At 34.5% G+C, this 12,173-nt stretch overlaps 1 protein-coding gene across 1 annotated transcript in view; it reads left to right on the plus strand.

Moving 5' to 3' along the window:
• The window catches only part of znf618 (zinc finger protein 618), a 44,207-nt gene that overhangs the window by 13,918 nt on the left and 18,116 nt on the right, over positions 1 to 12,173 (plus strand). The window contains exons 3-7 of the mRNA XM_073841092.1: positions 2,025 to 2,298; positions 6,878 to 6,955; positions 8,214 to 8,261; positions 8,439 to 8,528; positions 10,905 to 10,976. Coding sequence (XP_073697193.1) covers positions 2,058 to 2,298; positions 6,878 to 6,955; positions 8,214 to 8,261; positions 8,439 to 8,528; positions 10,905 to 10,976 — 529 coding nt within the window. The 5' untranslated portion in view covers positions 2,025 to 2,057. The remainder of the gene's footprint in view (positions 1 to 2,024; positions 2,299 to 6,877; positions 6,956 to 8,213; positions 8,262 to 8,438; positions 8,529 to 10,904; positions 10,977 to 12,173) is intronic.

The raw sequence follows: 12,173 nt of genomic DNA on the forward strand, positions 1-12,173 counted from the left end.
ACACACACACACACACACACACACACACACACACACAGCTCCAACAAAAACTAAATTATATGTTTATTCAAAAAATAAATATCATGTATGAATAATAAATTAGGGCTGTCAATAGATTATTTTTTTTATCACAGTCTTTTTGTGTGATTAACTGTGATTAAACATACACTATTTATTTATTTATTTATTTTTTGTCATCATTTTACAATTTCAATTTCCTGCTTGCCAAACTAAAACAGAAACGGAAAACACAGAAGCTAATTTTTCTAGTCAGCATTTATCCAGCTGCTAAGGCATACAGCATGTTTATTTTTGTCATAATTTCACTAAACTGCTATATCCAACAAAGAGAACCCCCAGGACAGTTTCAATCTCAATTAAATGTTAAAAAATTTCAGAAGACATCAGAATCAAAAGTCACATTATTATGAACTCAGCTCTACGCTTACTTTGCTTTCACTTGTACTCCTAACTTAAAATAAAAATTCAGGAGCACCGTCTAATCAATAATTTATAAAATCGAATCAAAAATTAGCCTTCCCATTACAAGGTGATATTTGACTCCCTAAAAGTGATTTACATGGGAATTTAGTTTTTACTGTTGTAATTGATTTTTTTTTTCTAACTTTACTAAAAGGATGTAATCTTAAAGGAATCGTGTGTAGGATTGTGGCCAAAACTGGTACTGCAATCACTTTCAAAATACTGTAGAACGGTGTATCCCCTCCCTCTCCCCCCCGACTCGAGGTTGCCAGCTAAGCTGCAGGATCCAGCAGGAACCTAGGCTGCTACAAGGAGCTTCCAATGGCAAGTGACGAGTCCTACACAGTATTTTTTTTTTTCTTCTGTTAATTATGTTTATGCTTCACGAGAGATGTTTTGCGAAGTAATTATGTATCGCAAAAATTTACTAATGGCGATTAGCCAAATATTTCGTAAAGATGTTCCACATTTCAGTCGGAACATAGATTGTTTTCATACCCTGCTAGTGGTGCGATATAAAGCTTTTTATGAACGCATTTAGCTCGGGCGACCGTGGAAAATCCACTGTGTACGGAAGCAAAGTTAGCCAAACATAGATGAATCTTACCTGTCCAGGAGAAAATCAGCAACGTTGGCGTCTGCCTTCAAATTATTCTCCGTTTTCAGCCGTCTCCATCTTTCAAAGGCATCTCCTATACAAATCCTTGTTTTATTTCGGACTTTGTCACGACGTATTTTGGATTCATAACGAGGTCTTTTAGATTTCGTAACATTATACATGTGTTATCCGACACGTTCGTAGCTGCAGCTGTAACAGAACTGGCAACCCGGATGACAAAACTCTACTGACTTCGTGATTGGTAAATAGCTGGAGCGTGGAGCCTCAGACCAAAACACAAAATGACAACAATAACATCAGTTGTGGGCTGCAACTCTCACTTTTAAATGACAGTATCCTGGCCGGACCACTGTTGTCAGTGATATACGTATTTGAAATGAACATGATTTCTTAACGTCTAGTGACATGTCAGGGCCATTTTATGATTAACTGAAATAAATTTCTTACATACAGTTCCTTTAAAACAAATACATAAGTAACTGAAAAGATAAGCTATTTTAAAATTAAACTAAAACTGCTAGTAGAAGGCGCCAAGTCACTGATTTAATTACTGAACCATATGATTCATTTGATTCATTGGAATGGGCTGATTCATTCAGGAATAAAGCAAGTGACTTTATGAATGGGAAAATTAATCATTGTCTCTTTTAAAAATGCACGTTCATTCAGAACGCTGTGTTTGAATGAAGATGCGTAGAGATGCAGTTGTGACTTGTTTCAAACTATTTTTGACAATGATATTGAGCAAAATCAGGCAAATTAAACACCATTTGCATACATGCATATACGTGTACATATATTTTTTAAACATTAAATGCGTGCACACAAGAATACAAACATTTAAATATTGTAATGTAAGAATATTTGAAGCATTTGTGCTCTCTAGGCACTGACAGTCCTGCCCCCATTTTGTCTTTTGCAGTTTCCTTAGCTGTAGCTGAGCAGACCTGGAGTCATGAGTTGTCAGGAGGTGCCAAACCCCAGCCAGGAGCCGAAGGACACTGCTGTGGTCCCCACAGAGGCCGGAGCCACACAGGCGGTACCAACAACGTCTCCGAAGCTTCCCTCAGTGAGCGTAAAGACTGAGGTGGCGTCCCCCATTGAGTCTGTGGCCAGTAACGGAAAAGCAAGTGACGGAAACATTCCTGCTGAGATCTGCGTGGTTTTGGGAAGCTCTCGCAACTCTCAAACACAAGGTACAGCTCCAGAAGCATGTTTAGCCATGCGATTTTCTGCTAATGGGTGCAGTATGTGTATATATGCTTTTGTAAAAGAAGTCTCTTATGCTCACCAAGTTTGCATTTATTTGATCAAAAACACAGTAAAAAAAAAAAAAACTATTGAAATGTATTTAAAAAAAGGCATTTTCTCTTGTAACATCATGAAACATGTATATATCGTGAAAAGTGCTTTCAGCAGATTTGCCTGATTAAAAAGATTCCCAGACTCAACATAATCCATCGCTCTGATCTAAAGGTATTCATCATGGAGTCATAATAAACGTGAGACTCCACAGATGCACATGTAGCCAAATATATACAGACGCAGCATTTATTTGGCGTTAGATCATACAAATGGCACAACATTACTTACAGTGGATGCTCCTGATAAAAATCCAGTCCAAAAATCAAGAGTCCAAAATCATAATCTGTTGTGTTTAGGGCTGTCGCAATTAGTCGATTCTAATTGACTATTAAAAATCCTCGATTTCATTTTGCCTGCACCAAGTAACCGGCAAAATATTGGAAGTGGCGCATTTCATGTGTTTTCCAAACCCATTTAGAAATCATAATTATGCATAATTGTGAATTCACAAATGCTATGATTTAGTTAAATAAATATATTCTATGCAGGTTTAATATGTGCGTCAATTATGTACATGCGTGTAGGTTACATATGTGCAGCTTTGTTCACAGTATGCTGTTCCACAGGAACTGTTATTATTTACATGTGTGTAGCGTATCAAACTCCATCTCTGCATGTTGTTGTGAGTTTATTCTAACGTTCAACTGGGAATGTGCACCATTCCATCAGATTTGTGAGGTAAATCATTTATAAACCTATCCAAACTCAGCATAATGAGAAAGATATTGATGCATTCTCTTAAACGTTAATTGCGATTTCAAAATAAAAGTTTAAACCCTAACTCTGAGTTTACATGTTTTGATGTCCAAATGAGCCATTTAGATTATTCGAATAATCAATAAATTAGTCAATAGATTAATCAATTTGAAAATATTTCTTAGTGGCAGCCCTAATTGCGTTGATCACAAGATATACCTCATGGAGTTATGTTACATGCTACTTGGCTAAAGACATGTCTCTCATCTTTCCGGGATGCAATCGTGCTATCCAATGTTACCGGAACCGTCTATGCTTGTTTTCAAACATTGCTGCAAATACAGTTCTGGAAAAAATTGAGATCACTCCAATTTTTTTTAAAATTAGCATCTGTATTTAACAAAGAAAAACGGTTCTTTGGTCATTACTATCCTCTAGGACCAGTTGGACGGCATAAACAGTGCTAGTAATACCTCCAAAAGTAATTCGCCAACTCATTTGAATGTCATTCAACAACAGTACAGTGACATCAAGTGACCTACAAAGCTGGCCCTGTCATGGCCAGCCCAATCTCCAGACCTGAACCCCATTGAAATCCTCTAAAGTGTGATCAAGAGGATGATGGATGGACACAAGCCATTAAACAAAGCCGAGCTGCTTGAATTTTTGTACCAGGAGTGGCGTAAATGTGAAAGACTGGTGGAGAGCATGCTGAGACGCATAAAAGCTGTGATTGAAAATCACGGATATTCCAACAAATATTTATTTCTGAACTCTTCCCAAGTTAAAACATTAACATTGTGTTGTTTAAACATGAATCTGAACTTGTTTGCTTTGAAATATTTGTGGTCAGAAAACAGTGTCTTTTTTGTTATTTTGACCAGTTGTCATTTTCTACAAATAAATGCTCTGAATGAAAATGTGTTTACTTAAAACCCCCCAAAATTATAATTTTACAGTGGTCTCTTAATTTTTTCCAGAGCTGTTTTTTGAAAGCTCTACCAATCGTATATTAGTCATGTCTAGCAACTCCAGACCTATCTCTATATTTGGGCAAGGCGAGGAACCAATCGGGTGGTGCACGCAGGCGAACCGCGCTTTGATCTTGATAAAAGTTAAGAAGTCTATAACTACAAAATTTGATCCAGATGCAGTTCACATGTAGGGGAACTTCACCGAAAAAAGAATTTTCCTCCCGCCTTAATTTCCTTCCTGAGTTATTGCATGTCAAATAAGAAAGATATGTGAAATTTCCCTTGAGCACACTTTACTTTTTTCAGTCTTTTATCAGCAGTTTCTCAGCATGAGAATGTCCAATTGTGATGCAAATCTATTTTCTAAAAATTTTAAAGGGTTTCTGTCAAATGATACCTACCATTTGCCTCTTCTTGTTATAGTTTTGTAGTTATGAGACATTACTTTTGAGCATGTCACTCAAGACAGAAAACAACCAACAATATTAATGCCTACTTAGTTCCAAATGCTGTAACTTTTGATTACTTTATGCTATCAACACACCATTTGAATTCGATTCAGTTCACATGTAGGGGAATTTAAATAACAAGAAAAGAAATTTCCCCCAACCTTATTTCCTTCCTGAGGTGTTGCATGTCACATAAGAAATATAAGTGAAATTTCCCTTTTTGATTTTTATCTGCATTTTCTCAGCATTAGAATGTCTAAATGTAATGCAGATCTGTTTTCTAAAAAGTTAAAATGATTCTATCAAATGATGCCTACAGTTTGACTCTCCTAGCTATGGTTTTGCAGTTATTAGTTATTACTTTTGTGTATGACACTCAGAAAAAAACAACTCTAAAAATACATTTAGAGTCAAAAGGGTTAATATATTCTAAAATGTAATTTATTCCTGTGATCAAAGCTTCATTTTCACCAGTGCTGTCTTGGTGAGAAGAGACTTCTGAAAGATTAAAAAAAATAAATACATTTTCACTGGCAGTTTAAGTGGAAAAAAAGACTTGCTCATTGAATAGTGTGAAATGCTAAATTCTACTACACTGTTACTCTAGATGTTTTTTCTAACCACATCAACACATTCAGCAACACTTCTTCTAATAAGGTCAGACTAGTAGCACTCATTAGCTAAAATTAACTAAGAACGAGCCAATATATTTTACAGCATTTATTAATCTTTGTTAATGTGAATGAAAATGCAGTTTTTCATTTTGTTCATGTTAGCTCAGACATGAACTAAGACTAATAAATACTGCTGAAGAATTGTTATTGTTAACTAATGTTAACTACCAAGACTTCTCATGTGCTGTGTTGTCAAATTCAAGTCTCCACCTCCTTTATTACTTTATCTCATGTTTTGTGTTTGGAAACTGAGTTTCCGCAGGTCTTAAAGTCTTAAATCGCTTTTCTGTGAATTGAGGACTTAAAAATGTCTTAAATCAGAACAGCAAGTCTTGAATTCATATGATCATGGCATTAGTTTTTATGAGAGATTGATGAACTAATATGAGTTTACAAATGAGATATTGATTTAATACAACTGTTAAATAAACAAGTTAATATTAAGTGACTTGTATTGTCTGACTATAACACTATTGCCAGATGTTTCTCTATTTCTTTGTCAAAAATGACCTGAAACAAGTCACAACTGAGCCGCTGCGCATCTCCATTCAAACACAGCGTTGTTTCGTTTTTGAATGAACCTGCGTTTTTAAACAAATCTAGTGAGTCAATGATTCAATTTCCCATTCATAAAAACAGTCACTTGCTTTATTCGTGAATAAATTAGCCATTCGAACGAATCAAATGAATATGATTCAGTAATTAAATAAGTGTCATGTCACCACCTACTGGCAGATTTAGTTTCATTTTTAAAGTATCTTTTTAGTTATTTAAATCATACAGTATTTCTGTATTCAAATTTTTATATTTAAAACGTTAATCTCAAAATGAATTTATGACTATTTCAGGACTTCAACACCCATTTTAAGAGTGTTTAAGCACTATTCAGGAGAAACAGCAGTGTCATAGAGGTATATACAATGGGTCTGATCTGAAGGTAAATGTTATTTCCACATTCAAGTGGTTGAATCGGAGGTGTTCAAGCCTTAACATACTTTATGTAAAATTAATTCAAAAGTAAGATGAGTTTGTATTTTTACTTTAAAATGTCGCTATAAATACAACTCTCCATGTGCTCCCTTGACATTATACTTGGAGAACATATTTCAGCATTGTTTTTCCTTCTTTTTTTCCCTTAAATTTTCTTTAGTTGATCTTAAAAAGGTCTTAAAGTCTTACATTTACCCTCATAAAACCTGCAGAAACCCTGGGGAAGTGCTAATAAAATAAAATCCCACCCGTTTCCATTAGTGGTTGAGTTTGAGTGGTGGATGTTGTTGTTTTTTTGTTGTTGTTGTTTTTTTCCTCCCAATCTTAGCCAGTGATACATGCCAAATATCAGCTTTGGTTGACCACAAGTTGCAATGACTTTATATAATAAACAATTAATAATGCAGAAATGAATATTTATAGAAAGATCTGAAAGAATTATTATTTGCATATTTTAATTTCTCTTTCCAAGGAACACTTTGTAGTTTCACAACCTTGAGCACAAGGCTTATGTTGAACTGTAAAGCCTGTTTGCTGCCTGAAGATGTGATTACACACTGCAATGCACCTAACTAACACTTAAACACACTTGTCTGATATTTCTATTTTCCGTCCTCTCTCCAACAGGCTCTTACATTTGTGGAGTATGTGGCAAAAAGTACAAGTACTACAACTGCTTTCAGACACACGTCCGAGCTCACACAGGTGCGTCCTGCTCTTGAACTAATGAATCTGAATGGGATGGTTGGAAGATCTGTAGAATTGAGAGTCATACATTGTTTTAGAGTTGTGACCGGGTGATTTGAAATAATATGAAGACAGTTCAGACAACACATCTTTCTATTGCATTGTCTTGATTGGTTCCATGCAACACCAAACATCAGATTTGGAAACAAATGACTCTCATTGGTCAGTTAATGAATCTTTGTGCTAAGATAACCCTTAAATAAGGCACTAATAAGGTGCTAAATCTCCCATTGCTAAAAATCAAATATTACACTGTTACCGCTTAACTTTTCCCCACATTTAAAAAAAAACAACAACATGAATTTAAATGCTACCCAGGGGGGTGTTCCATAAAACAAGTTTACCAAATAAGTCAGGCTTATTTCAGTTAGTCTGACTTATTTTGAGCCAAATCAAGTGACAATAAGTCAGACTAACTAAAATAAGCCTGGCTTATTTGGTAAATTTGTTTTATGGAACACCCCTCTGATCAATGAAATGTGTTCCTTTTAATATTGTTCATGAAGGCTTATGTTTTCAGACATTTGAAAGTCCCAGATTTGACTGACACAATTGTATTTGTATAAGTCATATGAAACCTCATAAATTCATAGAAATTGCTCAAAATTTAGTTTGATCTCCAACATATTACATTTTCTGAAGATTAAGCTCTGAGCAATAAATTTTTCAGGTCCTATTTTGTATTATTGTTTAGTGCATGTACACATCCATTCAAACCTTGTTTTTGAAAGTAGTTGACACTTACCTGCAAAGCATGCGTTGAATTAATTAAAAATCACTGTAAAGCTTATTTCTCTTTCATAAAAATACAGTACAGATCAGACTTTTCATCAAAGAACCATACATGTGTATCATTAACATCTAATGTGTTTTTTTTTGGTAACTAGTAACTAACTACCAACCAAAAATTTGACTTGAAATTGTCAATTGTAATTGAAAATCAATTGTAGACGCTATAATGGCATGTAAGAAAAAACAGTAATAATAGTTTACAATATTATGTTTTTGGCTGCTGCATTGGTGAACTGAAGCATGCATTTCTTCCAATAACATCAAAATATCTTTTCAAAAAAAAAAAACATTGAATGGAAGTGTAGTTTAGTTATTGGATGATGCATGCATCCTTAAAAGTGCTGAACCAGAATCATCAAATTTGACATTTTTCATTACCAGTTTATATATTTGTCTGTATTTTGTGTGCTTTCTTGCTGTTCAGAGACTGATGCTGCTGCTTCTGGAGAAGGAGCATCTCTGGGAATCAATAGTGAGTGGCATTTATTCATGGGTCAGATTTTTTTTTTTTTTCATGGGTCAGAGTAATTATCCTGGAATTTTCTAAATAAAGTGGGTAAAACTTAACATTCTTAACTTCTTCTTAACATTTTGTCACATAATGATATCTTAAGTTTCTGTTCATACAAGTCTTTGTTTTCGAAACCAGGTTCTTTCCGCTATACATGTGACGTATGTGGGAAAAAATACAAGTACTACAGCTGTTTTCAGGAGCACAGAGACCTCCATGCAGTTGATGGTGAGACTCATTCATTTGTAATATATTTATGGTTGCTGCTCAATCGATCGCAAGTCTTCATTGAAATCTCTTAATGTTTCGAAGCACTTTCCACAAACAGGGTACAAATGTGTCTCTCATTACTTATTTGAACATTTTATGGGCACAAATTCAATGTTTTTGATAATCTAATAATAGGTGTCCTAAATAAAATATTGTAATTTTAAAAAAAAATCCCTTTTTGTTAGTTTGATCTCCAGCATGAAACATTTCGATTGACAACCAACATTTTCTAAAGGTTGATCATTTGTTGACAAAGGGAGGAAAAAAAAAAAACATTTCAGGTCCTGTTTTTGGAAAAAAAAGCTTTGATTTAAAGGAAAAAAGGGGGAAGCAAGCTATGTTTTTACATTGGCAATAGTAGGGCTGCACGATATTGGGAAAAAATTACATTGCAATATATTTTTTTCCTGCGATATATATTGCGATGTGTACAAATTCATTTATGTTCATCAGGTGTTTTGAACTGCTTAAAAGTCAAATAATAATTCAAAAATAATTGCGATGATTTTGTAAGCATTTTCAAATAATAAAAAAAATGTAAAAGTATAATCAAAACCCTGAAATAAAATACCTTTTAAAGCTTATTTTGGGTTGTTTCATAAACAGTTTGACTCACCTTATTCACTGTCAATTCAGGCAAATCATGGCTCTAATATGTTATGAAATTAATAATGAATGTTGCTTTTACCCTGATGAAAGGGAACTCATTTTGAGAATGAAAAGAGGACACTTCATTATCACATTAAGGAATTAACATGAGTGACAAAATAAGTAATTTAACATTTTATTCAACAACTTCTTTTTTGAAAACAGATTAGTAAATATATTTTGTCTTCTTTTTTTTTTTGCATACTTTGTTTAGCCAGAGTAAAACAAGTGTTGCTCATCAGCTAACAAAAAAGATTAAACTGTTCAACAACTCTATAAAAAAAAATGGCTTCTTTCTCAGAACTGTTGCATAAAGTAAATATAAATATTCAAATACACCAATTTGGTGCTTCTGTATGCATTAATTAACTCATTGAAGCGGTTGTTGCTGCATAATATTCCACTTGTGCCTTGCATTTGTTGTACAGCTCTGGGATGGCAATTTGAGAAAAATAAGTGCGTGACGGCATAACATAAGGCTTGTCAAGCGAGCGGATCATGTTTGTAAAACCCTGCTTGGTGACCGTGTTTATTGGTACCATGTCTTTCGCAAGGTGAAATGTAATAGCATCAGTGACATCTTTCTGTCGCTTAGAGCCCTTCTCGTAAGGCGTAACACTGGCAAACGCATCCGAAATAGTTTTTTGCTTCGGACTGCAATCTGATCTGGTTTTGCATTCGTCATACAGTGCTTTGTGGTGCCGACTTAAATGGTCAAACAAATTCGTAGTGTTTCCCCGGGTTGTGGCAACAACTACCAGGCACTCCCGACAAAGCATCTGTTTTTGGTCAGCATCGTCGTTTTTGTATCCAGAATAGCGTTTCTTTTTGCGACCAAATCTTCCATTTCGGTGCTTCTCTCCCGTCCCGCGGTCATTTCGTCATGCGCACCAAAGAGTATGTGCGCACGCAGAGACTGCATGCATGAAGTAGGTGAAGCAATGTGTGCTTTGTAGTTTTTAAAGAACCCTTAAATATGAGTTAATTACTTTATATTAGACAAATATAGATCTGTGAATAGTAAGTTTAGAAATATAGAAAGTAAATTTTTAAATCAGACACACAATTTTATTTTTATTTTGCTCAGCATCGTGACTATGCGCATGCGTACATCGCGATGACGATGCTGAAACGATGTATCGTGCAGCCCTAGGCAATAGTACTTTGACCAAAAACCTTCATAATGAACAGTAAGCTAACCAAAAAAAAAAATCTTGCTGCTTGATCCTATAAAACATTTTCCCCATGAAAGCTGATGGTAAATATGTATAAACATCTTGACATTTATTATTAATCATAAAGGACAACTTGGTGTTTGTTCTTTTATTATTTTCTTTCACAAATGAAGCATGGGTTGTAACTCCAGTGGCAATAAAACCGGTGACATTTTCACGAAAGATGAATTTTCTAAGATGGTGTTTGAGGAGCTATTGATATATTCTGCCCTCAAATCCTCCTCATTAAAACCTCATCTCCCCCTGCACTACTTTGTGGATACCGTTCCACTACTTGTAATGACAAAATCAAGTTATAACATTGCTATCACTAATGTCATACAAAAATATTAAGACACACTCAGAGAACATCATCTTGAGGGGTTTCGAATACAAGATTGACATTCCAACTGTGCTTTAAGATAAACGGGGCATACATTCACTAATGTTGCATCTTCTTGTTGTTGTTCAGATCCATATGACCATGTCATACCAGTAGAAGATCTTAAAGAGGAGACTGAATCTTTCCAGAAAATGGGACCAAGTAAGAGTTTTTAAAATGGTTACTTCATTGTGAAGTGATTTCACTTTCAAGACTCACATATTGTTAAAACAACTATCACCATATTATCATAGATGATAAAAATCGCACATGTCAGTGTCTGACATTATTGGATCTCCATCATGGAGTGATGACTTCTGAATAGGGCTGGGTGATAAAAAATATCATATTGAGACTGCAGTAAAATTTATGTCAGTACAATGGTAAGCTCTGGATATTTTTATTCTATATGGATTAGTCTAAAAGCCATAGAATAAATCAATGTCCTGAGACATGCACTATGCGCATTGGTTGTGGATGCCCGAAATAGCTGGCTGAAGCCATTGCTGAGTGAACAGACATCCCTTCAAAGGGACTTCGGTTTTGTTTACTACACAAACTCAAAGACATGGGATGCCAACGGTGTGCTGTCTCAATATTTGAGGATGTCAGATTCGTCTCCAGAGTTGCTCTCAGACTCACCAGCATTTCACTGTTTAATTTGAGAAAACCTATTGTCAAGTACACACTGAAACAACATACGGTCAAAATATAATCCATAAAACACAGAATCCAGAGAAAGTCCTCACAATGATAAGCCAGCTCGTAAATTTCCGCTGAAGCTTATTTTATATGTGCTATATATAGGTGGACATTCTTGAGACTGCTTAGTTTTTATCAGTAACTGAGAAAAATAATAATTGCAACAACGTAAATAGTAATAGCAGCATGAATATTGATTCATATTGATTCATGTGCAATAAAATTCATTTCAAAGATTCACTTTTTTTTTCATAAAGATGTCTTTTCATAGAAGACAATAACTTTTTAAGATGAAAATGACATGAAATTACCCATATAACCAGAAGATGGCAGCAGAGGATCAATCATTGGCTACAGCTGCCATTTTAACTCCCTAGTTTTTTCAAGATGTCTTGCTTTTCAATTTATTATGAAATTACTAGTATAATAAATTGTGGTACTTTTACCACACTTAAGTATATAGTATAGCAAGTGCAGAAAGTCATTTAAATAAATAAATAAATAAGCACAAACAGCCTATAAGGGTGAATCATTTAAATACTTATATATAATTCACTACGAATTAAATTAGTTAAATATTAATGGTATAAGAATTAAATAATGCACTCAATATGAATCAATATGAATTTGAAATATTTTATATAATTTAATAACTAC

This window comes from Garra rufa, chromosome 5, assembly GCF_049309525.1.
Source record: "Garra rufa chromosome 5, GarRuf1.0, whole genome shotgun sequence".
NCBI lineage: Eukaryota > Metazoa > Chordata > Actinopteri > Cypriniformes > Cyprinidae > Garra > Garra rufa.